The sequence below is a fragment of the Ips typographus genome, linkage group LG3 (assembly GCF_016097725.1).
Source record: "Ips typographus isolate SLU linkage group LG3, UJ_Ityp_2.0, whole genome shotgun sequence".
In the NCBI taxonomy this organism is placed as follows: Eukaryota; Metazoa; Arthropoda; class Insecta; order Coleoptera; family Curculionidae; genus Ips; species Ips typographus.
This window is the reverse complement of record NC_138424.1, coordinates 4,939,260-4,962,902: the sequence shown is the minus strand read 5'-3', so window position 1 is coordinate 4,962,902 and position 23,643 is coordinate 4,939,260. Positions and strand designations below refer to the sequence as shown.

Genomic DNA, 23,643 nt, shown 5'->3' with positions numbered 1-23,643 from the left:
CTGTCAACAATATGAATGCATTGACGTTTTTGGCTTGGTTAAGAAATGTCTAAATTTCAATGGTTCACATTCCAATTCAATTAAATGGGTGTCTATCCTAACCTAACCATTATATCCAACTAAGATTATAGTCAATGAACAAAGGTAAGTACTACTTTTTTTGACTTTTTAAATTATGGTTCTTTTATTTCAGTTGAGTGCCAAGAACATACAAATACATATACATTATAAGGAGGCCCAAAGAATTGTTAGAAAATATTTTTAGTTTCGGGAAATATTCACATGAGGGCGTACTAATAAGTTACAATACAATGACACTTGGAAAATACTTAAGAAGCTACGTTTACTAGTAACAGCTTTTTATAAAACTGTTTTTCTCCATCTCTTGAAATAAAATGGTGAGGGTAAGTCAAAAGTTGTTTAAAAGAAATTGCGATAACTTTGAAACTCTTTGCTGTAGAGCATTGAGCTTGGCACCATTGAAAATATCAGTTTTTTTCTACCAGAGGCACTATAATTAATTGTTTAAGGTTTCCTCTCGTCGACAGGTGGCGCTTTTTACAAAAACTTAATATTTTACCGCCTAACTGGAAAGAGTCGTCAAATGCAACCCATAGGGTTGATTAATATCAAAATAAGGAGAACTATCAGACAGCAAAATCCGCAACTTTCTAATTGCTCAATTTTCAAGTTGTTCACAAAAAAAACTTGTGTCAAATTACGCCACATATCAGCAGACACATGAGACAAAGCAGGGTTAACAGATTAGCGGATTTTTCTGTGAAAAATAGGGATTTTTTTCTTTTCATATGTTTACCAGTGGACTAAAACTGGGGAAATCATCCCTTTTGGAATATGTGGAAGAGAGTATACTGAAGTTTTGTATTTCAGTTTGGCGTGCACAACAGTGTTCTAGGCCGGCTTTCTAAGTTACTAGTTTTTTTCCCCTAAAAATTTGTCTTGAGAAAAGAAAGCAGAAGTATTTTGCTACATTTTGACGTTTGAACGAACCTCCTAGCTGTCATAGGGCCCAAGTTAGGAGCTGTCAAATTGTGACACTTTTACAATTTTTAGTACAGTTACGCTGCTGCATTTTATGTCATATATCTCGGATATTTGTAATTTTTGAAGGCAAATTGTACTTCGGTAAAAGAAGCCAAAATTACAAGTTACATTTTGACTTTTGAACGAACCTCCTAGCTGTCCGAGGATCCAAGTAAGGAACTGTCAAATAGTGACACAGTACAGTTACATCACTGTTGTATTTCATGCAAAATATCTCGGTTATTTGTAATTGTTGAAAGAAAAGTGCGTTCAGATAAAAGAAAGCTGAAATTACGAGCTAGATTTTGACGTTTGAACGAACCTTCTAACTGTCATAGGTACCAAGCTGTGAGCTGTCAACTTATGACATCTTGAATAAATAGTTATTTACCTAATAAGTGGGGAATGTGGTATTTTCCCGCACTGCAGTTGCCCCAAAGACGCAAAGCGCAGTTTGGGAAAGCAAAAATGTATAGTAAAATTACTAAAATGAAAGGCTCTATGTGCAAAGATGATTAAAAGTGTAATCTTAATTGAGAAATCAGTTATGGTTTTTTGATTTAAATGTTTTTTTGTTTTACTACACTTTCTTCGCTTGAACATCTCATAGAGGGTTTTGGGTGCAAATGGGTATTTTCGCTTATACATATAAACTTTAAAATTGCAGGTCTATTATACATTTATTGTAAATTAATCTTGCAATGGGGAAAAGTAACTTTACTGCACTCAGTGCAGAAAATTACTCCTTCCCGCACTCAAATGAGTGCGGAAAACTGCAGGCGAGTAGGAAAACTTATTTACTTGGATTACTATTAGAGCAGCCCTGTTAATATCTTGGTTTTTGGTAGTTTTTTAAAGAAAATTGTATTCAGGTAAAAGTCAATATTAGGATTAGGAGCTAAATTTTGACGTTTGAACGAACTTTCTAGCTATCATAGGATCCAAGTTGGGAGTTGTCAAATTGTGCTACCTTTACTAATCTAGTACCTACAATTACACTGTTGTATTTCATGTAAAATATCTCGGTTATTTTAATGTTAGCACATGCCAAGTAAGGACCCCTGTCATCTTTAAAAGAAACAGAAGAAAAATGGTTAAATACCTAATGTAAACAGAATGTTGTATGATGATGTCAATCTGACTTTTGACGTCACTTGCTATGTTTGTTTTTCCCACCTTAATTAGATTTAATCTTAATTAATACGAATTAATACTACTTGGCAAGTCACTGTTTATTTCACACCATTTTAGAGGATCAAGATCAGTAAATAAATCTTCTTTAAATCCAATTTAATAACCACTTATCAGATTATTAGGTATCCTTTTTTTGAGGAAAAGACACCTTTGCATGATTGAGGTTTAAATTTGTATGATTGGAGTAAACAAAACCAAAAGGTTTTCCTAGAATGGAAGCAGTTTATTAACTGAAATTAGGCACTTTTTGGCTTTTTATTTATAACTTGGATTGAAATCTTTGTCCAATTTTTTTCATATCAAGAACTGACTTAAGAACTCTTGTTCAAATTGTGTTAATGGCAGACGTTTATCTCACAGTTTATAGTTTTTTTTTAATATCTCAATCAGAAATAATCATAGTCTGTAAAAGTTTATCTTAGACAGACAATAGGTAACCATTGAATCACACAATAATCACCATTTTTTTATTAATTCACTAGAGAGTACATACACAACAACCAAAATTCCCAAATAAATGAAATAAAAAAATAAAAACTTAAAACTTAACAATCAAAGAACTTGAAGGTCATGCAGGTCACACAGAACTAAATGGTCACCAAAACCATCACTAACCCAGTAAATCATGGAATGTGGTGCCATTGTATCCCAGGTTACTAGTTGGAACATTTTCATAGACAATATACATTCTAATAAAGACAAAACAGATAGATAGTTAAAAATTAACAAAACAAATACAATTTTTACCTAGAACGTGGAATACCAATAGTTTCAACAGCATCATACAATGCCTTGGAATGCTTTTTGTTCTCGTCAACTCCAAGGGCTCCAATACTCAATAAACTCGCTTGGCCTGCTGGTCCGTCCGTACCTCCAAAAGACATGTTTACACCCCCGATCACTGTAGCAGCACAGTACTGGAAATTGCATTATAAAGTTATTAATTGGGCTCTAAAAACCTACAGTTATTTAACTGGTGCGGGTTACGTAACGCTGTTAAGATGATTTGTGATGTGGTTTAATGTGAAACTGGAAAATTACTTACACTTAAAGGTTTTCCTAAGCTGGTTGAGAGAATTTTACTCAGAGTGTTAGGAAAATCTTTAGGAATTTTCTCCTGAGGGATGTTGGTTTCCAAACGAAAATATGGCATGTTCGATTGTGGTTTTGAGTTACTTGCCGGATATAAAAGAATGTAAATAAATTACTGATAGGACTCAAAAATTTTAAGTAAAAAATTGGATTTGTTTTGTACGATGTTAGGTTATGTGATGTGCTAAAATTGACATTTAACGTTATGTAATGCGTTCGTTTTGAGCAATTAGAGAAGCTATAGAGAAATCAGTTAGCGTGTGACGTCACAATGACGTAATCTGGCCCACTTTTAATTTGACCAACTGTCAAACTACATCATCCTGACGTCACAATTGGTCTGATTGGCGTAATGACCGTCAAAACGAATAGGGCAAAAAGAAGGTTTGTTCTGTTAAATTTAATTTACAGAGAAGAAGATTGAGGTTATGTTTCAAATTTTAACTGATTTTTTGAAATTTTAAATTGTTTATTTATTTTATTATTTTACTTTACTATATTTATTTTCTGACTGACTGATCAACTAGTTAAGTACAACACACAGCCTGTAACTAACCTGGCTTTATAACAAAATGGGTGTCAAGGAATTGTGGAGCTTATTGGCCCCTTTTTGTGACCGAAAACCACTCTATGAGCTCCAAGGAAAAACTGTAGCTGTGGATTTGTCTTGTTGGATTTGCGAAGCCCAAAACATAGCGGATTACCAGGTTCAACCTCGAATGTATTTAAGGTAGAAATTGTACTTTGTAAAAAATACTCTGTATATAAAAAAAGTAAATCGTTTATAGAAATTTGTATTTTCGCACCTGCTATCTGCTGTTAATGGGTGTGAGTCCGGTTTTCGTACTGGAAGGCAAAGCTCCTGAACTGAAATATGATACAATTAGTGCTCGGAATGCTATACAATTTAAAGGGGCCAAACCAAAAACTTCTGGAGTCAAGACGGGTAAAGACAGAACAAGGTAAGATATTTAATGTCAGAAATGGTTAACTGAAATATACAGGGTGTATTGAAAATGGCCGAGGGGTAAACCTCTGTGGCGCTGGGGTATTATGGTGTACAAACTTTAGGAATTGTCAAACTCATGTCAACTTATTTTGTGATGGGCTATCAAATGGTAAATTATTGACATTAAAAAGTGGACCACCCTGTATAAACCAGGCATTACAAAATCGACTGTATTGTAAATTGTAAGATAATAAATTATTTTTTCTCCACTAGATTTCATTTTGTGCTAAAACAATGTGAAGAAATGCTTGGCTATATGGGTTTGGCTTGTGTAAAAGGCAAGGGAGAAGCTGAAAGCTTGTGCGCCTATTTGAATGAGGATGGAGTAACTATGTTCTCCTAGTTAACTCAAACAATTCTTTAGTAACTCTGATATGTTACAGCTGGTTGATGGGTGTATTAGTCAGGATTCTGACTGTTTTGCTTATGGGGCTTTGGTGGTTTACAGAAACTTTTCAATTTCTACTCAAGGCACTCAGGCAGCCGCAGGCGGCTCTGTAGATGTTTACGACATTCGTACTGCCAATGAAAAACTAAGTGAGTGACAAGAGTAGTAATTACTTAAAGTTACTGTTCTCGCGGACTGAGTTTACCCCTGCGTCATCCCCCTGTGATATTCATCCTTGTCTAATGTTCACTTTCAGAAAGGGTAAATATCTAAGTGAATGTCTTCCAAAAAAAAACATTTACTGATTAGGGCTTCTATTTCAGTCATTGTCAGTTTGAAAACCATTGAAATTTATTGGATTTGTTTACTATTAATTCTTTTCCGTTTCTTTGTGTTGTTAATCATTTATAAAGTTTTCTATTTACCACACCACCACAGTTCTTTTAAGAGCTATTGTTTCTACGCTTTTAACATTCTGTAAGTACTTTCATAATATTATTATTAATATTTTTATTTTTTTTATGTCGGCTGTCACGATCTAACCAAAATTGGCACAATTACTAACCTGTTTTGAAAAAAAAGTGGGAGTGTCTATTATGGTTTTTATTTAGCCATTTGGTTTTTCGTAAATTCGGAATTACTTACTATTACAGTATTTTTTTTGGAAAATGCCTGGAAAAATTCTCCACAGACAAGCCCAGCAGTTAATTCTTAACTTGTGAATATTTTGAATTGGAAAAAACCAATAGAGGACCTTTAGAAGCTTTATCATCTGTTCAGGAAGTAAATAAGAAATTTTAAGACCTTACATATTCTTACTGATGTATTTTTTTGATACTAGAAGGTTGCAGGTGCTTTGAAAATTTTCCGCAAAACTGTTTATTCGATTCGGAAAAAGCAAGCAAGTAATCTTATGATTTCCTCACCTAGAAAACGTAAATCGGGATGTTATCGACGGGCCAAGACCACTGATTTATCTGAAAGCATTAAAATGGATGTTTGAAATACATTATATGATATACAACAATAGTATGTTAATAATAGTAAAATATATCTACTTTTGTAAGAAACATCTATTAACATTTCATTGTTTCCAGAGACTGAGATTTTTGGGTTGCATTATAGATTTTTCATAAAAATTTCTTCAAACATATTAATAATAAAGTCATAGAAAAAATAAAATAAGTGTCTAAAATGTTTTCCAGCGGGTTTAAAATATAATAAGTGGATTGCAACCTGAAAATGAGATATGAGATACTACAGCATCACTCAGAATGTCTTATTGAATTTTTAATTTGTTGTATTTATTTTCGAGAAACATGTAACCATCTAGAACCTAAATCAAGAGCTTAAAGTTAAAGAAATACTACATATTGGTAATACATCTCTGCGAATTTTGGTAAATAAATTAGGTTTCAAATTTAGACGGAATTCTATGATCCAAACGGAGCCTTCTCATAAATAAAAAATGTTATTTCGGTCAAGATATTTTTGATTTGCTTTGGTATAAGGTGGTTTTAGTGCAAATTTGCAGCCAAACATCTCTAATTTCTGACTGACAATTCACGCAAAATTTTAACAGGTTTATTGACGAAAACTTGATTTGATTCATATGATTATAAATGACGTAGCCTTCGTGACGCATGGGTAAACTCACTCCGCGAAAACAGTATATGTGACGTTTATGTTTGTTAATAGAGTTTGGTCGCAACAAAATTATTGCAATGGCCCTCCTAATTGGTTCTGATTATTCTGACGGAGTCCATGGGGTTGGCAAAAGTTCAGTTTTGAAGTTTTTTGAGACACTATCTGATGATGAAGTTTTGGAAAGGTTAAGGTCGTGGAGAACTAACAAAAACCTCTTTGATGAGTATGAGAAGCAGTTAAGTGACAAGAATATATGCTCATCTTGCGGACATCACGGAAAACTACAATCACACACTAAAAATGGTAATGTTTATCACAAAACTACCAGCAGATTATTGAGCAAGAGTGAATAAAGGTTGCAGCCCCTGTAAAACCACCAAAGGCTGCGACCCTTTCAAGTACAAAGAGCAACGCCAAAATATCAAAAACGAAGTCTCCATTAGAGCGAAGGCAATCCAGGATCCAAATTTTCCTAATGAGTCACTAATTCAGGAATTTTTAGTAAAAAAGGACAACGTCACTCAACTGGACATAAAATGGAGGCAACCCAATCTCGTGCAGTTTATTGTAAATGTTTAATTCATCCTGTTGCTCTGGAATATAAAAATGAAAATTTTTTAGAAATTTTCCTGCAAATTTGTACAGTGGGAGGAACTATACGCTTTTGAGAAGATTCTTCCAGTTTTAACCAGGTGGCAGTGTCGTAATTCCGGACTTTTAAATGGCCGAAAAGGACTGTTGGTTCCCTTGAAAATCAAAAAAGTTAGGAATCCAAAAGGTAAGTTTTAAAAGTTTGTTGTTGTTCCAAATACTGCATTTGAGTTACTCTTTGGTTATTGGTTAGTTCGTCTTTTGGTTATTTCGTTCTTTATAACAAAGGCAAATTAAAATATTGGAATACTGATTTAGTTGAAGTTTTTAGCTTTTAATCATGATTTGAAAATTTTTTTGAATCACTTTAGTTCCTACCTTAGTCTTAGTTTTTTTAAAAAATATTACAAAAGAAAATAAAGACTCTAAAATATGTCTAATGTTTTATACCAACTGAGGTGTACCAAGTTACGAAATTATCTGGACCGACCCTGACGGTTGTTACAAAGGACTAATTCCTGATGATCAGATCGCAGACAATAACGTCGACGTGGAAAAGTTGTGGTCAACTATAGAACCTCAAAACTTGGTGGAAGAAGCTTACCCGACCTTAGTGGAGGAGTTTAAATTATCAAAAGTCAAGCCGAGAAAACGCAAGAAAAATGACCCTGACCTGGCAGCTCAACCTGGTGATACCTCCATTTCAAAGCCCGCTAAGAAGAGAACCAGAAAACAACGTTCAACTAAACAAATTGACGAGCTGAATAGCAGTTTTGGTGGTCTAAACCTTAAAGAGAAACCTTCAAAGAAGAAACTCAAACCAGTTAAAAACACTTTAGATGATTTCGTTAAAAAGGCCATATTGAGTTGTCCAAAGTCAACTCCAGTAAAAGGCAACCAGAATGAATTGTCCTTCAACCTGGACGCGTCATCTTTTGGTGATGAAGCCGATCTGGACTTGTCCGATGTTATAAGCAATATTGTGTCCAGGAAGCACGTGGCCGATGAACTTAAACGTGTAGCTGTCGAGTATGTTGGCAGCAAGCAAGTTGTAAATGATGATGTTATTTGTCTGGACGACACGGTTGATGGAAAACCTGAACAAATGAGTTTCTTTATGGAAAGTTTTGCTGGCGACGACATGTTTGAAGTGGAGTTTAATAGAACTTTCAAGAACTTTGATAGTGAAGGCAGTGACACTGAGGAATACAATGTTGATGCGGATGATATGGATGATTGTGTGGTTTTAGACAGTGATTCTTTATGTGTTTAGTATGGAAAAAGGTTTTATATACTTTTTTAGTCGAGAGTTTATTAAATGTGTCTTTACAACATCTGTGCTTTCTTTGTAGTTGCCAACAAAAAAAAGTCTTCTTTAACGAGTTTTTTGTAAGGTCGAAAGTTGCAAGGTCTTAATTTTTTAGAGCCTTTTTGATCTTTAAAAGCCTCTTTAGGTGTGCGGTACAGTCAATACATTTTCAAGCTCCTTAAATCTAATAATTTGTTATGTGGGTTCAAAGTCTTTAACTGGTTTATAACAGATCTTTACAATAAAGACAAATAAGTCTCTTAAAATAGCGTTTGGACCTTTTAGACTGTTCTAAATGATTTTGAAAGCTTCTAGACTATTTTGAAACACTTCCGACTGCTTTAAAAGCATTTTGTTGAGTTTCTGTAGTGTTTTGAAATCTGTTTAGACTACTTTAGGAGCAATGATAGTTCTGGACTGCTTTTAAGACATGTGAATTTAAAGTTTTGGAAGCTTTTAAACTGCTTTAGAAGCATACAGAAGCTTTTAGACTGCTGAATTTTTTTTGAGAGCTTCTTTTCCAGTTAAAGTTTATTTGCAAGCCGTTAGAGTGTTCTAAAAGCTTTTGGAAGCTTCTAGACTGTTTTGGAAGGCTTCAGACGTATTTTGGAGTTTCTGTAGTATTTTAAAATCTTTTTAGACTACTTTAGCAGCATTTGGAAGGTGTTTGGGCAGTTTAAAGAGCCTTGAAGGTTTTGGACTTCCTTTAAGACATTTGAAACCTTGTAGATGGCTTTAGAAGCTGTTAAACTGCTTCAGAAGCATGCGGAAGCTTTTAGACTGATAAATTTTCTAGATAAATTGAAAAGCATTTGGAAGATTTTAGACTGTTCTAAAAGCTTTTAGAAGCTTCTAGGCTGCTTTGTAAGCTTTGCAAGGCATTTTAGAGGTTTTACAGTGTTTTACATTTTTTTAGACTACTTCAGGAGTATTTGGAAATTTTTCGGTCAGTTTAAATTTGTAAATTGATACTTATACATTTTGCAACATGTTTTTGTTGTTCAGAAGCCTTCAATATCTCAATATAGCAATTTTTTGTCAAAGCAGTTATTAGTTTAGTTTATTTTTAAAAGCTTGTTTTGTAAAAAACTAGTTAAACCATACAAAAATAGCAGTAAATAAGCACAAAAACTAAAATAAGCTCAAAACGAAGAAGAAAGCAAAAAAGCATCAACAAAATCTGTCAAATGATGCGTTTTTGCATAAATCGTTCACATTAGATGTCAAAAGTTGGCTGCTTTTATTATTTACAAAAAGCAAAATTTCTAGAAATCCGGACTCACTTTTATGTTTTCAGGCTGAAATGCAGAAAATTGTGGGTGTAATAAAACCACTTAATAAATACAGAGAAAAATTTTAATTTAGAAATTCTCAATGTTGATATGATATAATTATGTACAAGGATAAAACCCTCAATAAAAACAGGATATATTCAAAAAAAAATTCTCTACACAAGTAGGAAACAGCTTTTCATATAAGTAACGGAAACAAACAAAATTGGTGTAAACCGACTTGACCTAGAGCGCTTTTAGGCAAAAATTGGAATTTTTGAACAAAAATAGTACGTAAAACAGCCCAGAAACGTTTTAGAACAAGTCGGCCACCAAACAATATTATACAAAGTGGTTTGCATTCCAAAAACCAACGCAACAAAGCAAAGTGTACAAAAAAATTGAGAGAAACCTATTTCGTTTTTTCTTTCTAAAATATTCTAAATGGATTTCTTTAAAAATGTGCATTTTATACAGGTTTTGCTAAATATTACGTCTTGGTTAAGACAAAAGTTTACGTATCTGAGTTTTTTTACAGTTTTTTTTTGTTATAGAGCTAGCCTCACTCGTTCGTGTAATATTGCACAAATATAACCGTTTTCGTGCCCCTTTTTTTATATAAAAAACAAATTTGTAATGAACGAATCTTACGAATAAAGTGGTAAAAGGTGGACCGAGTTTGAGCTTAAATTTAACGATATGTTCAGACGAAGGTATTTTACAAATATTTGGAAAATTAAAGCTTAGTTAAAAGTTGCGATTTCTTTTTAAATGAGATCTGGAAAACCGATTTGATACTTTATACGAGAAAGTTTTTTTGATGGTTTACTGGCCTCTTAATCATTATTAGGTGTGGTCTCAATGTCCTCGTATGGAGAGGTATTTGCAGACTAGACTAAACTGTATTAAAAAAAGTCGCTTTTTGATTTAGATTTGATCTATATACATTTACTACAAAAAAAAAGGTTGAAAACAATAATGTGTCAGGCAAAGCACGAAAAAACAAAAATTTAGTTTTTTTTTAAGATTATATATATCACAAAATGTTTAAAACATTTCACGTCATCTCTACTTTTGTTTCCATTTCCTTGTTTTTTCTTGTACGGACTAAAACATTTTTCAATATAACGGGTAACAGTCTTCTTTAACTACTAAAATTGCTATTATTTTTTTTATTATTATTAATAAATGTATATAATACACAATTAAATAGCAAAATGATAACGGTGATTTCCTTTGAAGAAAGAAAAGCTATTATTAGTGTCTGTATTCGAAAAAATTTGGCAAGACTTACGATTTTGCAGGTATATTTTACAACTTTGTCGTAATAATTAATCTAACGAAATCTTAACTCTAATAAAATTAAATAAAACATCACATTTGTTGTATATAAATATTCGATTTTTTGCCACAGTGTTCTGGGGAAAACCTATAAGGTTCTTTCAGCCATTGTGGTGTAAGAACTCTCCTCGTTTTAACCAACAACTCGGCAGCTTAGAACTTACAATAATAACCTATAATAAACCTAACAAAAGTTTTTAAATCCACATTACGGATGATTGCACTGGTTCTCTCGCTTCACGCGATTATTCACTTTCAAGGAGGTCTCTTTTTGTTTAACTTGCGACAAACACCACGTGTGTTCTTGTCCGATTCACATCAGATCGCCCCACCTTTCGTCGTCGTTTTCCGTTTTGACCGGCTTCCGGTCGCCGTTCGATTCGCGGTCGTCGGCTTCCGGCTCGTCCGGTTGAGCGCTTCCTCTTTCCGGTTGGGCGCCCGCTCTAGTGTCTCTCTCACTCTCGTGCGCTCGGTTACCCTCGTTGCTCACGCTGCTCGTGTCACTCCGGTCGTCCTCGTACCGATCCAGAACCGCTTGCGGTTCTACTCGGACGGTTTCTTCCGTTGACGTTCTGCGTGGTGCGTAGTTATCTTCAGTTTGCATTACGCATACCTGGAAAAAAAATTGATTTGTTATTTTACGATGATTAGACATTTTTTTTCCAGTTGATTTAAAATTAAAATTAAAACTAAAATGGGGTGGAAATAAAGTTTTGGGTATGGGCGGTACATCTCCCTTTAAAAAAACATAATGACATAACCTGGAATGAAGAACTACAACATCAAAGAACAACAAAGCAAAAAGCATGTCAGAAATGGCTAAACACACGAAAGTCCTAGATGATAGTACAACCTACAAGAGAGAACGAGAAAATGTAGTGAAGTGAACAGCTACCTAGGAGGAACAAGATCATCAGAAGCCTGAAAATTAATCAGAAACCTAAAATCTAACACCGTAAATAAAGTAAACTTCCAACCAATTCAGATGAGCAAATGGTACCAACATTACTCACAACAACTCAAAAAGGATAGAGTGCCATATCTTACAAACTCTCCAAAAGCGTATCAAGCGGAGGGCTCACGAGTGGACGTTAGCAAAGCGTCGATACGAAAAGCAATTGGAATCGATGAAAAATAAAAAAGCTAGCGGACCAGAAGGAATACCAGCGGAATTACTGAAATTTGGGACAGCAAAACTCATAATATAAGGGAACTGTTTACCAGATATATTAACGGGGAAAGAATGGAAAGAAGCATGGATTACCCCGATTCCTAAAAACGGTTAGCAGCGCGGATGTGCGCAATAGGTGTTTTACAACGTTGCCAAGAGCACCAAAAAAAACACCATTTTCCTAATTAGAACGAATATGGTGTTAGACACTTTTTAGTGAGTCTAGTTTGCTTTAAATCTTAATCTCTTTAAAACTTTAAAGAATAAATTATAAAGTAAAAAAAATGTCATGGAGATCTAGTTAAGACCATCTTTCCTTTGCAATTTTGTAGTTATCTGTAAAACCGCTTCTTGTAACAGAAAAATCCCGCACTTTATTTGTATATTTTTTGTTTTTTTAACACATTTTGGGATTCAGTTTATCGCGGACAAACCTTTAGGATTCTGTTGCAGAAATTAACTAAGTAACATATTAGATAACCAGTTTTTTAAATAAAGAAAAATCAAAATAGTGAGTGTCTTCAAGAACTTATAATCGCGCTAAAAAACGTCTAAATCAATGTTTTCAGCCCTGTACACATTTGTCCAGAATGGCTTCCTTCGTAAACTACGGAGGGTGTTTCAGAAGGTTTCTTCTTCTAATTTTGATACTTTTACTCTACAAACTTATCTTAACCAAAGTATTCATACAACTTCATTTTACTGACTCATTGACTGTTCGTATATCTCAATATTTCTTTTTACGGCTGTTATTGCTTTTAGTAACTGTATATTCCTCAAGTATTACTAAATGACAACTAAATTCTTGTCTGACACTTACCCCATTAATTATCACTTCATCTTGATTGGTTTGGCTTTTGTCTTGACTTTGGTGTGTGCTTTTCTCCTCCTCCCAGTGTGGATTAACCCACATGGGAGCGGCCGGTTTCCGTCTGGACGACCTGCCTTGGTTCGGATTAGTGCTGGAACACAAAAACGTACATTTACTATGCTGCCAAGTCACCAAGTTGATAAATATGCTTACCTGGAAATACTGGCTTCTTTGCTGACGTCGGTCTTGGAATCATCATGCAAACTTCCCGAATTGTTCGAATCTTCCGACCCCACGTTGGATTCAACGTCGTCTTCGTCTTCAAACTCGTTCGGTTCCCGTTTTAACGACGTCATACTCAGATCCAGGCCGCTAATTTGTTCCTTCATTGCATTGTTGATTGCTGACAGTTCACTGAGATCATCTGCAAAATAGTTGTCACATTAAACTTCATTTTTAGGGTTTGGTTAATTGTACGTACTTGTCGGCAACAATCCCCGCGATATCAACGCTGCCAGGCTGGAATTAGCTGCCAAATAAGGTGGATAAGGCAGGGGCACTCCGGCTAACCCCATTCTTTCTTTACTAAGTTCCATAAGTCTTTGGTTCAATAACACCCTAAAGTGCACCGGGTCGAAAGGTTGTTGTGTCGAATTTTGATCGCGGGGTGGAATGTCCGAAGGCATACCGTGCGGCACCTGCTGCTTCAGTCTCATCCGATGATTGTGGAACCAGTTGGTGATGGTTCTGCTGCTCAAGCTCAGTTCTTGCGCCAGAAACTCAATAGTTGCCACGTTAGGATAGGGATCCAAAGCAAAAGCCAGCCTTAATGCTTCTTTTTGTTCTTCACTAAACAAAACCCTTTGCTTCTTAGCATTGGTCGGTCCTTGGGGCCCAGGACTATTCGAGTGATAAAACTCGGAGGTGTCGTTACTGGAGGTATCACTGGAATTGTCGTGACCCGGACCTGAGCTTCGTCTTCTTTTGTTCGCTTCTCTTCGTTCGTTCTTCAGCGCTTGCAGCCTATCCACGTTGTGAGTGTCTTGAAGCCACAGTTGCATCCGAATGAAAGGTTCTCGACCTTTGATTGACAGCATATGCCAAGGTTTAGGTTTGGATAAGAGTTCACTGACGGAGCCTTGAGAGAGACCTAAAACGGCTTCTCCAAAGATCTGGAAGAGAGTTTAGGGCTCAGCTTTTTGCTTCAGATGAAATTAAGTAACACTTAAAGTTCTCAAATATTTTGTATGTATAGTTGATTTAGCAAATCTCTAGATAGTTGTAATGATAGTCATTGATTTAATTGAGTAAGATTTTGAAATTCCTAGCCTTGGTTAATTTATAAGTTACACTTTGTAGTAATAAACACTTTTTTGTGTAAGTTTTTTACTTTTTTTATTCAACTTAGGCAACCAAAAAGATTAGCCAGTAATTGACCAGTTAAGTTAAATTTTTATTTAAACCATCTACAGCTCTTTTTTAAATTGTTTTAATTGTATTTGTATATTACCAGCAATCAGGGACGTCCTTTAGACTTGTAAAAAAACATTTAAAATTGACCATGATCAACTTTATATTTGACCACAGCTTTTACCAGTAATTGACCATATTTAAAAAAGTATACAAATTTACTTGGTAACTACCTTTTTTCTCATTTATCACTGTCAGGAGTGTCAGAATCTTCTAACTTTTTTTTATCTTTTTTCTGTTCTTTTTTTTATTTGTAAGGTTTCTGAGTGCTTCTTCTTTCTTTTTTTCTTTTAAAAACGCTTCTTCCCGTTTATCCCTTTCTTTTTTTATTTTAAGCCTTTCTTTTTTTTCATAATATTGAAGCCAGAACAAAGAAAATCCAGTGATTGACCACCACTTTTTATGTGGTTAAATACTGGAAACGTTTAACTTTATCCAACCACACTCTATTATTTTATAACGACTAAAGTATTGCTTGTGAGAAAACAACGTGCTTTACTAATACCCTATTAATTGACCACAGTGGACAATTACTAGGTATATTTTATTCCAGTAATTGACCGCTGTGTTTCTATACAAAAAAATTAACTTTGAATTTAAAAATACTCTATTCAGGATGACTACAGATTTAATAATGTATGTGTGTCCTCACCTTGCTTACAGGTGTCGTTTAACACTAAACAAGGTACACCAAACGCGCATCCGATGTTAAAGACGTTATTGTGCAAAAACCAGTTTCAACTTACCCTCTCTATTAGTGGAGGTGAAATGCCGCAAGCCATTTCAAGTTAACTACCTATGTTATTACTGTTTTTTTGAAATGTTTTTGGTCAATTATTGGATGCTGGTCAATTACTGGCTAATCTACCAGATGTAAGATTGAACTTAAACGTAAAAACCAAGAATACATAATCATTAACTCTACAGAGTGTGTGATCTTACCTTCTGACCGATATTATTAGCTAGTAAAGCCTCCTTAATTTTAGTGGTAATCACTTGGGTATCCAAATCTTGGGTAAGAGCCGCCATCTCGTATACGCTAGGGCTCATATGTTGGTGCATGTTTCTCATGCCCTGGTGGCCCATGGGAGAATGCGGAGGAATCCCGTGGCTCTGCATACTTTGCTGTTTCTTCAAAATCTCCTGGTTTTGCAACGCCATCGGATGGTGATGTGGCAATCCCAGGTGGTTCAGTAGCTGATTCTGAGCCATCTGGGCGCTACTCGGTGGTCCTAGTGGAGGTGGTTGTGGTTGCCCTACTTGGGGTGGACCTAGCTGCATCGAGGCAGGAAGAAGATTCTGAGAATCTTGTTGAATTTTGTTTAACAACCCTGCAGCTTCCGACAGCATTTTTTGATTGGCTGGAAGACTTGGCTTGGACATTGGTGTGGCACAAGCTGTAAACCGCACAACTAGTTAGAATTAGTTACAGCATACGGAAAAAACCACTTCAACTTACCGTTACCGTATCCTCCCGTTCGCATCAACTTTTCCGGAGCGATTTTGTACTGACTGGCCACCAGTTTGTGCACCGCATCTCCATCTTCAAGGAACATTTTCATTCGGATGAAGGGTTCGCGCCCTTTTTGTGTGAGCATGTGCCAGGGTTTTGGTCGCGCCAACAAGTCGCTAACAGAGCCCTGGCTCAGCCCCAGAACGCTTTCTCCGAACAATCGTTGCGATATCGAATACTGGCTTAACTGCTCCTTGACTTTCTTCACGATGTCTTCAGTGTTCAGGTTGTTGTATAGGTCGAATTGCTGTTGGGTGATTGGCGGTAAAACCGCTTTTAGTGGCCGTTGACTGGTGGTGTGGTGGGGCTGGGAAGGTGGCTGGGAGATCAACGAGTTTGTGATTGAGGCCATTCTTTGTAAAGGCGAGGCCGCTGCTGAAGCTAGAAATTTTATTGTTGACGTTAGTGATTGAGGTTGATTTTAGAATCAGGTTAGACGGTTAGTTTTAATAACAACTGTCATCCAATATACAAGTGTTGCCTTGTTGTGTTTACTACACGGCAAACTGTCCGCTACTTTGGTATACAGAACATTGTGTGTATCTATAAAAAGATATTTCAGCCTAGACCTCTTCTCTATTTTCGAAATTGTACAAACAAAAACTGAGAAACAAATCACAAGAAAAAACCGTTTGTCCACTTAAATCTCTCAAGCAATATGGATGACACCACGTGACTGTATTGATAATAACATTTTAACGAAACAATTCATTTGATAAACAAATTTGGACTTTTTGTAATTGATTACATAATGAGCTTAATGTTTAATCATACTTACAAGTAAAATCTTCACTTGTAGGAGTCATTGGTGGCAGAATGGCATTTCCAAGTGGGCTAGAAGCGGTACTATTCCCACTTGGCGTGGTTCCCGGTTCTAGCTTAGGCCTCACCAAACTGAAGGCGCTTCCGGAATGTCTGGACATCGAATCCTCGTCTTTGTCCTTTCCATCATCCATTCCATTTACCATTTTCGTCTTGTCTTTTGGCAAGGAGAGATCCTGAACGCCGCCGTTTGAACTTTGCTGAGTCATTGGCTGAACGTTTTGTTGTTGAGCCAAGGCTTGTTGCTGAAGGGCCAACAGTCCTAAGGGCATTTGGGCTGAATGTGGGTTTTGATTGAGTTTGGCGATTTCTCGGTGGTAGGCGTCCAAAGCTATCCGGATTTCATCGGTACGGTCCATAGGGTTATTGCTAAAGAATTGCGGGAGGAACATACTGTATATTAGTTTAGCGCTGCACTTAATAATGGTTGTGTGGCTGGACTCACCCAGGTGGGAATCCTTCTCTAGGGCTTCGCATGTCATCCATTCTTCGTCCACTCATTAGTTTGGCTAGTTCTTCTTGGTAGATTCTGACTACTTTTTCTTGTGAAATATCGTCGTTTTCGTATTTTTTTAGTCTTTTACTTAAGGATGATTCTTTGGAGAAGGGGCTGCTGCAACCGTGTGGAGACTTGGAGTCTTCATTGCTATGAGTGTCTGACTCGGTTTTGATATGCGTGGAGAATTGATTGGCTTCGTTTAGGATGTGAGCTATTCTTTCGTCACTTAGATCGGATTCAGGACGGCCGAATGGGAGCGAACCCTCTTTTCCTGAAGACGAAAAATTATCTGTAAGGATAATTTGGGAAAAAAACGTCTTAGTTGTGGTTATTCTCGATTGGATTATATTCTAAAACACTATTTTAATGGCTAAACCTTAATTAGTAGGTTTTGTACAGCTAAAAGTAAATTAAGGGTTGTTCCGCATGTTATCGATTCGGCATTTCCAACCACCTTGTAATTTCTTTCCGTAACGATTTCTTGGATCAACTAACTCGGGTTAAGGATTTTTATCGGTATATCCCCGAAAATTATATAAACTTTTTACGGGTTTTTACTCATGCAAACGAAATAGTAGACACGCGAACCATAACCGCTTTAATCACCGGTCTTGATTGTTTTCCTATGTTTTGTGTATTGGAGTTGAAGGTGCTTTGTTTCTTTTGCGGTGCAATTTCTGTACATACACCAGTAACTGTACAGAGACGGTTTTCAAAAAATAATCATACAATTTAGATGGGTTTTTAGGATATTTTGTGCAGTTTCCCATGACCGAGGATAATTGCTTGATGAGTGCATGGAACAATTGTCGTTGTCAGATTGCAAGGTACACAAAACGGTAAAGACAAATATTAAAACGTCGTCATTTGATGTGGAATGAGAATTTTTTATATTGTTTATTTTTTACCGTATTTGTTTCCTGCTGTTTAGATCTTTAAAATTGATGGTCTTTAGATATTTAAATGTGGCAACTTGTTTTTTACTGCTGTATTAGCCACTCTAGTAGCAAAAATTACAGCTACATAACAAGTGGGTTAGTGTAAATTTGACAAATTTGAAAATATGGGTTTTTTGGAGTGGTGATTTGCCAGATTCTCATGAAAGTTAATATAAGCAAATCGTCATTCCAATGATTATTAACAGCCTGATTGTAAATTTGAATAATCACATTATTTTCTGATTCATAAATTTAGTGAATCACTGGATCACGTTGTGTAATCTGGTGTGATATATAACTACTAAATTTTCCGAAGTGCGTTAGTGTTTAGCGAAGTGAAAAAAAGAAAACGAAGTCGCAAATTCAGTTGGAAATTAGGACCTGTCTATAAAGGAATATTTATGTAGAGCCAAAATTAAATGAGACATGTCGAAAGGAGACGTTCACGCCCAACGAAAACAATCGCGGTCGCAACAATTTTAATGAACAAAATAACTTGGCACACAGTCAACGCTTGATTCATTGTCTAAGGAAAGATGAGACATAGAAGCGCATTTTCCGATGATATTTTCGATTCCCGGATAGGTGACAATAAAGTTATTAAACCTTGGACGAAAATACGATAATGGACAAGCGTTCTGGACGTTTCCTTAATGACCGCGATGATTTGCCACCGGGACTTAGTTTATCGCTTTGTTAATGTTTTTAAGCGTTCTGGCTACACGGTCCAGAACAGGCGAGGTGCAGATGCACAGGAACAATTACGGGCAATCCACAATTAAAATCTCGTAAACATCGGAATTGGCCCCTAACGAGCTTATAATTGGCTTTAAAAATCATCGTCGGTATTACCTATAATCAATTTTATAACGCAAAAACCTACGGTCAGACTCGTAATTTATATCTCATCACTGTTAGGTCAATGAAGTCTTTGTGATAGACCTTGAGTTTATCAATATTGCTTTAGCAACATTTGTAAGTATCTTGTGGCAGTTGCTTTTCCATCCAATTTTCTGTGACTTTTTCGGTCTTCTCTCCATTTTCATAGCTCGTTGCTGGGCTTCATTGTTGGTTGATTAGCCGCTGACGGTCGCAGCCTTTTGTTCGGGATTATTTTACGCTATAAAATCGCTTTTATTGTTGGATTAATGCTGCCTCGAAAGGCATAAACATTACTGTCTCGATTATTTTTTTTTTCCCTGCATCTGCCTTCAGTACTAGGACAAGTATCATTCAGCCTGTCGTGACATCAAACGATTAAGTCAATGTGAAAGAATTGAAATAACTTTACGCTTGTCGAATAAAATTTCGAGTAAAAGTAGTGCGAGCGTCAGCCCGAAGCCAATAATTATCGATCTTCTTAGTTTTTTTCCTCTTTTGATCGGTAATTGTTGTAATTAGGCACCGTTCATCCGGGTATCGCTTTGTGAATCCAACTATCTTCTAGATGATTTACAGAGCAAATCCTTTTCATCTTGATCTTATGATTGTTTTTTGTAATATGTGCAATTGCAATGTAATAAATTACTCAAACAACAAAGTTTCAATGAGGGCTGCCAAATTAAGATTTGTTCTGTTCTATTTTGGAATTCTCTTGTAATGTACACTTTTGAATCTTCCTAAATTCATACAAACTATAACAGCTAAAGCTTGTAAAAACAGCTATTGTTCAGTAAACCTGTCAATCAGTGTTTTTATTCCGGATTGGAATGGGAGAGGTGGACCGATCGCCGGGCAATCATCCCGATGGAAAATATCGCGGAAATATGGAAAATGAGACCGTCATTTGCATTGATACTAATGTGGACCGGATATTGTTTTTGCGGAAGAATGGGCACCGCACAAAAACGCATTCTTTCGATTCAGTTGCGGATTGTGCATTCCGGTTGAATGTGCCTATGGAAATTGGAAAAATCCGAGAGATGACACATGCCAATTTTCGTTCGAACCGTAAAACTAACATGCACATAAGGAGGTTTGGGGTAATTCGTTTTTTTAATTTTGTAATCAACAGTGTGAGTCACTTTACTCTGTTGTAGGCTTATTATAATAAAGTATGCGGTTCGCTAACCCTGTTTCCTGTGAAAATCCTGAATTATTTTAACTAAATGTGCGTTATCTCCCCGCTGCTATCGTGGATTTATTGATGCGGATCGGCGGAAAATGAATTATTATGCGAATCGTCACGATTTCGCTTCTATTAGGTCACTCGTCGCCATTATTGAGTTATTTCAATAAAGTTGTAAAAAGACATCATTATACTATAAATAAATATAATTGCCCACCTATTGCGGTCGAATTGACGCAATAAAACCAGTAAAAAAAATTGTCATAGACTAATTATTCCGCAAGACAGAAGTAGAAAACGATGGGAATACCACAACACAATAGATCCAAGTAGTAATAATTACTCGATCATTAGACACAGAGACGTTCGATTTTGTTACACCATCAAGAATATGACTGAAAATCGTCATATACATGTGGGCATCCGTTCCGAAGGAACCCGTAAATTATTTCAACCTCGTGGTTTTTCCTACCGAGAAACAATCAATTCAATTAAACAGTAATCAAGAGCCTGGTAGACCGTGGATTCAGAATATATCGTGTTATAAATAATTTCGGGTGAATCACTTGGCGTTTCCTGTCTGATCTTTACGCATAATTCCACCAGATAATAAATGTATTTGTAATACTATCTTTCAATGAAAAGTTAACTCAAGGATAAATGTTTTAGTATAGACCGCTTTGTTAAAAATGTCTTCAGTTTGTAAATATTTGAAGAAGAGTAAGTGCAGTAAAAAAGACAAAATTGATCGAAAAATAGAGACAAATTTTGGCACAGGAAGGATTTAATGTTTCACCTTAAATCGGTAAAGAAAACTTACTACTACTAATTGTGTGTGTCAGTAAAATGGACTAAATAACAGAGACGAGCATACCAACAAGTTCTAATAAGAAATATTTAGATGTAAGTCTTCTGATGTAAGTAAACTTCATACAAAATTTGTCCAAATAGCACAACAGGAGGAAATAAGGCCTCAAACGTTTTGCTCAATTTTCTTAAACATCACTATTCCACCGAACACTGGCTCAAGAAAATAATATTTCGTACATGCCTGCTGAAATCAGAAAAGTTTTGTCATTAGATAATGGTCCTTTGTGCAAGAGCTATATTTGAACACGATTATGACAGGCAATGTGATTAGAACTTTGTGAAACCTTGACCAAAAGATGCAATGCCAATCCGAATTTTGTCAATAAAATAGTTTTGTCACATTACTTTTAAATGGGAAAGAAAACATTATTGTTTTACACTGGAAACTTGAATGCCATATTCACGGAAGGTAAATGTTTGTTAAATTGATTCATTCTTCATCGATGACGATTTAAATAGCAATAAATATGAATTTAAGTCACCAAATCTTCAAATCAAATTGAAATACATAATGTATTCTAAATTCTAAGCGATAACCAAACATTAAACTATGAAAAATGGTTTCAGCAAGATTGATTGGACGCAGAGAAACTACTGAATGATCACCACGATCGGTAAATATACGGAATAAAAGGATATATGTAATATTTGTCGTTGGGATATAAATTAAAAATTAGGTAAAAATGTTGCATTCAGCTGGATTCGAACCAACAGTCTCCGGTAGGCCAAGCAAAACCAATGTGCTTCCTAGCTCAGTGAAAAAACCGGAAAGGTAGAGGTCGTTGGTTCGAATCCAGCTAAATGCGAAACAAAATGTTTCGTATTTAATGTAATTATAGTCGAATGTCAAGAATTGTTTCTTTTCATTATTCAGAAAGTTTTGAATGTCCTCCCACATAGATTCACGTCAATCAATGCTCAATTTTTAGAAATCTCTGTTATTGATCCATTTCACTGACTGAGTCAGGTAAAACATTCAGATTTGGATACTTTACTTGAGACGATAAATGCTGTAATTAACTAAATTATAGGGTATTCCATAAGATAATCACAATTTCCTGTCCATTGCAGAAAAACGTTATACGTGACAGCACTGTGGCATTCGTCATCAAAATCCAAATATTCAAACCTTTCTGTACAGAAATTGTCTTTGGAAACTAAATATTTTAAATAAACCACTCACTCAATCGTACATTTAGCAAGTTAAATTTAAAATTAAACTAATACCAAGTAGCTCCTCACCTTTCTTTGGTATTAAGCTTTTCAACAACATGATGGCGTTCTCATCACATGCCCAAGCGTGCATTTTCCTGTAACTGTCCCGGCCCTTTTCGGTCAGCTTATCCCAAGGTTTTGGCTTGGACAACAGTTCCGAAACTGTACCTTGGGACAATCCTAGGATGTATTTGGCAAATAGTCTTTGGCCGATATTGTGAATGGAGAGCAGTTCTCGCACTCTACGAGCTATGTGAAGGGTGTCTGGAATAATAGAAACTCTATATTATTTTTGATCATTTAGTCTATAAAGCACCCAAATCAGCACAAGAAGTTGAAGGAAATAGTAACTAGAAAACCCCTTAACTTACCTAAGTTCTGTGAAGCATACTTGTCCATGTTATACCTCAGCATTTCTTGCAGTTTCGCCTCCATGGGATCGCCTTTTGGTATTAAACTTTCGCCTAAACGGCCCACCATCGATCCAGGCGCCATCCCTAGCTCTTCAGCAAATTTAAAAGGTGGTCGATGCTCCTCAAACCGGTAAGGGCTCTTTAAAGCATCCTCTGACCTTAAGAAACTGAAGGTGGCCGCCAACGGAATGTTATTGTTGTGGTTGTTGTGATTGTTGTTGTCCTCGTGCGGACTTTTAGGGTTGCCATTGACCATTGGATTTTCACTTGGAGGACTGTGGTCTAATGGTTGGGGAGTGGACGCCGCGCTGCTCTTCTCCACGTTGCTCTCCAACAGCGGCGTGGTGCTCTTGGTTATCAGACCATCTACGGAAGGTGATTTTTGGTGAGTCTCTATGTTTTTCCTCCAAGAGGAGACGATCTCTTCGCCCAGCAGGCTGCCGAACGTGTCTACGTTTTGGAAAGGGTGCGGAAGGGCGGTGGGTGGGGACACACAGGGTAAAGCTGAGGGTGGTGGTAGAGTCGATTGATGATGATCGGTCACCCCTGGAAATAACGTTGTTAGTTACAGAGGGTGGTTAGTTGCTGACTAAAAAACAACGATTGCAAAAAGTGATTTTTCAATATAAGTATGTGAAGTGGGCGATTAGGATCGCGGGTCACGCTACCGGCCGAGAAAAATCGATAGAGAACGTTTCGGGTCAGCGGGGTGGCCTCCACTTTCAATTTCTTCAGCGCGACTTACGGGTTGAGCAACTGTTTTATTATTTTTATTGCCGCGGTTTTGTGAAACAACTAACTTATATTGTTACCAGTTTGGAGAGCGATTGTTCTTCGGCAATGTCGTCATACGTGGGAACTAATTTTATGAAATCTGTTCTAGTTTCGAAGAAACGATTTATTCGAGTATGGCGGTTTTGATGGGCTTGTTTGTTACTCGATTGGCACAAATGGACAATGAGAATTT

The 23,643-nt window shown here is 36.2% G+C and overlaps 3 protein-coding genes across 8 annotated transcripts in view; 1 reads left to right on the top strand and 2 right to left on the bottom strand.

Moving 5' to 3' along the window:
- Positions 1 to 2,691: 2,691 nt before the first annotated feature.
- On the bottom strand, positions 2,692 to 3,524 carry LOC145726915 (macrophage migration inhibitory factor homolog). The gene is made up of 3 exons (XM_081976220.1): positions 3,284 to 3,524; positions 2,986 to 3,155; positions 2,692 to 2,927 (listed from the first exon to the last, which is right to left on the bottom strand). The coding sequence occupies exons 1-3, from the start codon at positions 3,389 to 3,391 to the stop codon at positions 2,849 to 2,851; spliced, it is 357 nt and encodes a 118-aa protein (XP_081832346.1). The 5' UTR covers positions 3,392 to 3,524; the 3' UTR covers positions 2,692 to 2,848.
- Positions 3,525 to 3,659: 135 nt separating this feature from the next.
- Positions 3,660 to 8,297, top strand: Gen (XPG-like endonuclease). Its single transcript, XM_081976217.1, has 8 exons — positions 3,660 to 4,060; positions 4,119 to 4,292; positions 4,553 to 4,664; positions 4,723 to 4,876; positions 6,426 to 6,677; positions 6,730 to 6,941; positions 6,996 to 7,152; positions 7,424 to 8,297. Exons 1-8 carry the CDS (start codon positions 3,903 to 3,905, stop codon positions 8,236 to 8,238), a joined length of 2,034 nt encoding a protein of 677 aa, XP_081832343.1. The 5' UTR covers positions 3,660 to 3,902; the 3' UTR covers positions 8,239 to 8,297.
- A 1,315-nt stretch (positions 8,298 to 9,612) lies between these two features.
- The window catches only part of ct (homeobox protein, cut), an 86,857-nt gene continuing 72,826 nt past the window's right edge, over positions 9,613 to 23,643 (bottom strand). For 2 of the 6 annotated variants that reach the window (XM_081976211.1, XM_081976216.1), the window contains 10 exons: positions 22,635 to 23,222; positions 22,291 to 22,527; positions 17,119 to 17,461; positions 16,630 to 17,066; positions 15,798 to 16,232; positions 15,281 to 15,750; positions 13,350 to 14,040; positions 13,082 to 13,292; positions 12,878 to 13,019; positions 9,613 to 11,499 (listed from right to left, as the gene is read on the bottom strand). In XM_081976211.1, the coding sequence (XP_081832337.1) occupies positions 11,200 to 11,499; positions 12,878 to 13,019; positions 13,082 to 13,292; positions 13,350 to 14,040; positions 15,281 to 15,750; positions 15,798 to 16,232; positions 16,630 to 17,066; positions 17,119 to 17,461; positions 22,291 to 22,527; positions 22,635 to 23,222 (3,854 nt within the window). In that variant the 3' untranslated portion in view covers positions 9,613 to 11,199. The remainder of the gene's footprint in view (positions 11,500 to 12,877; positions 13,020 to 13,081; positions 13,293 to 13,349; positions 14,041 to 15,280; positions 15,751 to 15,797; positions 16,233 to 16,629; positions 17,067 to 17,118; positions 17,462 to 22,290; positions 22,528 to 22,634; positions 23,223 to 23,643) is intronic. The other 4 variants (XM_081976214.1, XM_081976213.1, XM_081976212.1 and 1 more) reach the window with 4 other exon arrangements.

Coding starts and splice junctions, on each gene's coding strand:
- LOC145726915 (XM_081976220.1), bottom strand. CDS start 3,391: ATGCCATATTTTCGTTTGGAAACCAACATCCCTCAGGAGAAAATTCCT. Junction 3,156..3,283: donor GCTTAGGAAAACCTTTAAGT/GTAAGTAATTTT, acceptor TGCAATTTCCAG/TACTGTGCTGCTACAGTGAT. Junction 2,928..2,985: donor ATTGGTATTCCACGTTCTAG/GTAAAAATTGTA, acceptor TGTCTTTATTAG/AATGTATATTGTCTATGAAA.
- Gen (XM_081976217.1), top strand. CDS start 3,903: ATGGGTGTCAAGGAATTGTGGAGCTTATTGGCCCCTTTTTGTGACCGA. Junction 4,061..4,118: donor CAACCTCGAATGTATTTAAG/GTAGAAATTGTA, acceptor AATCGTTTATAG/AAATTTGTATTTTCGCACCT. Junction 4,665..4,722: donor CCTATTTGAATGAGGATGGA/GTAACTATGTTC, acceptor GATATGTTACAG/CTGGTTGATGGGTGTATTAG.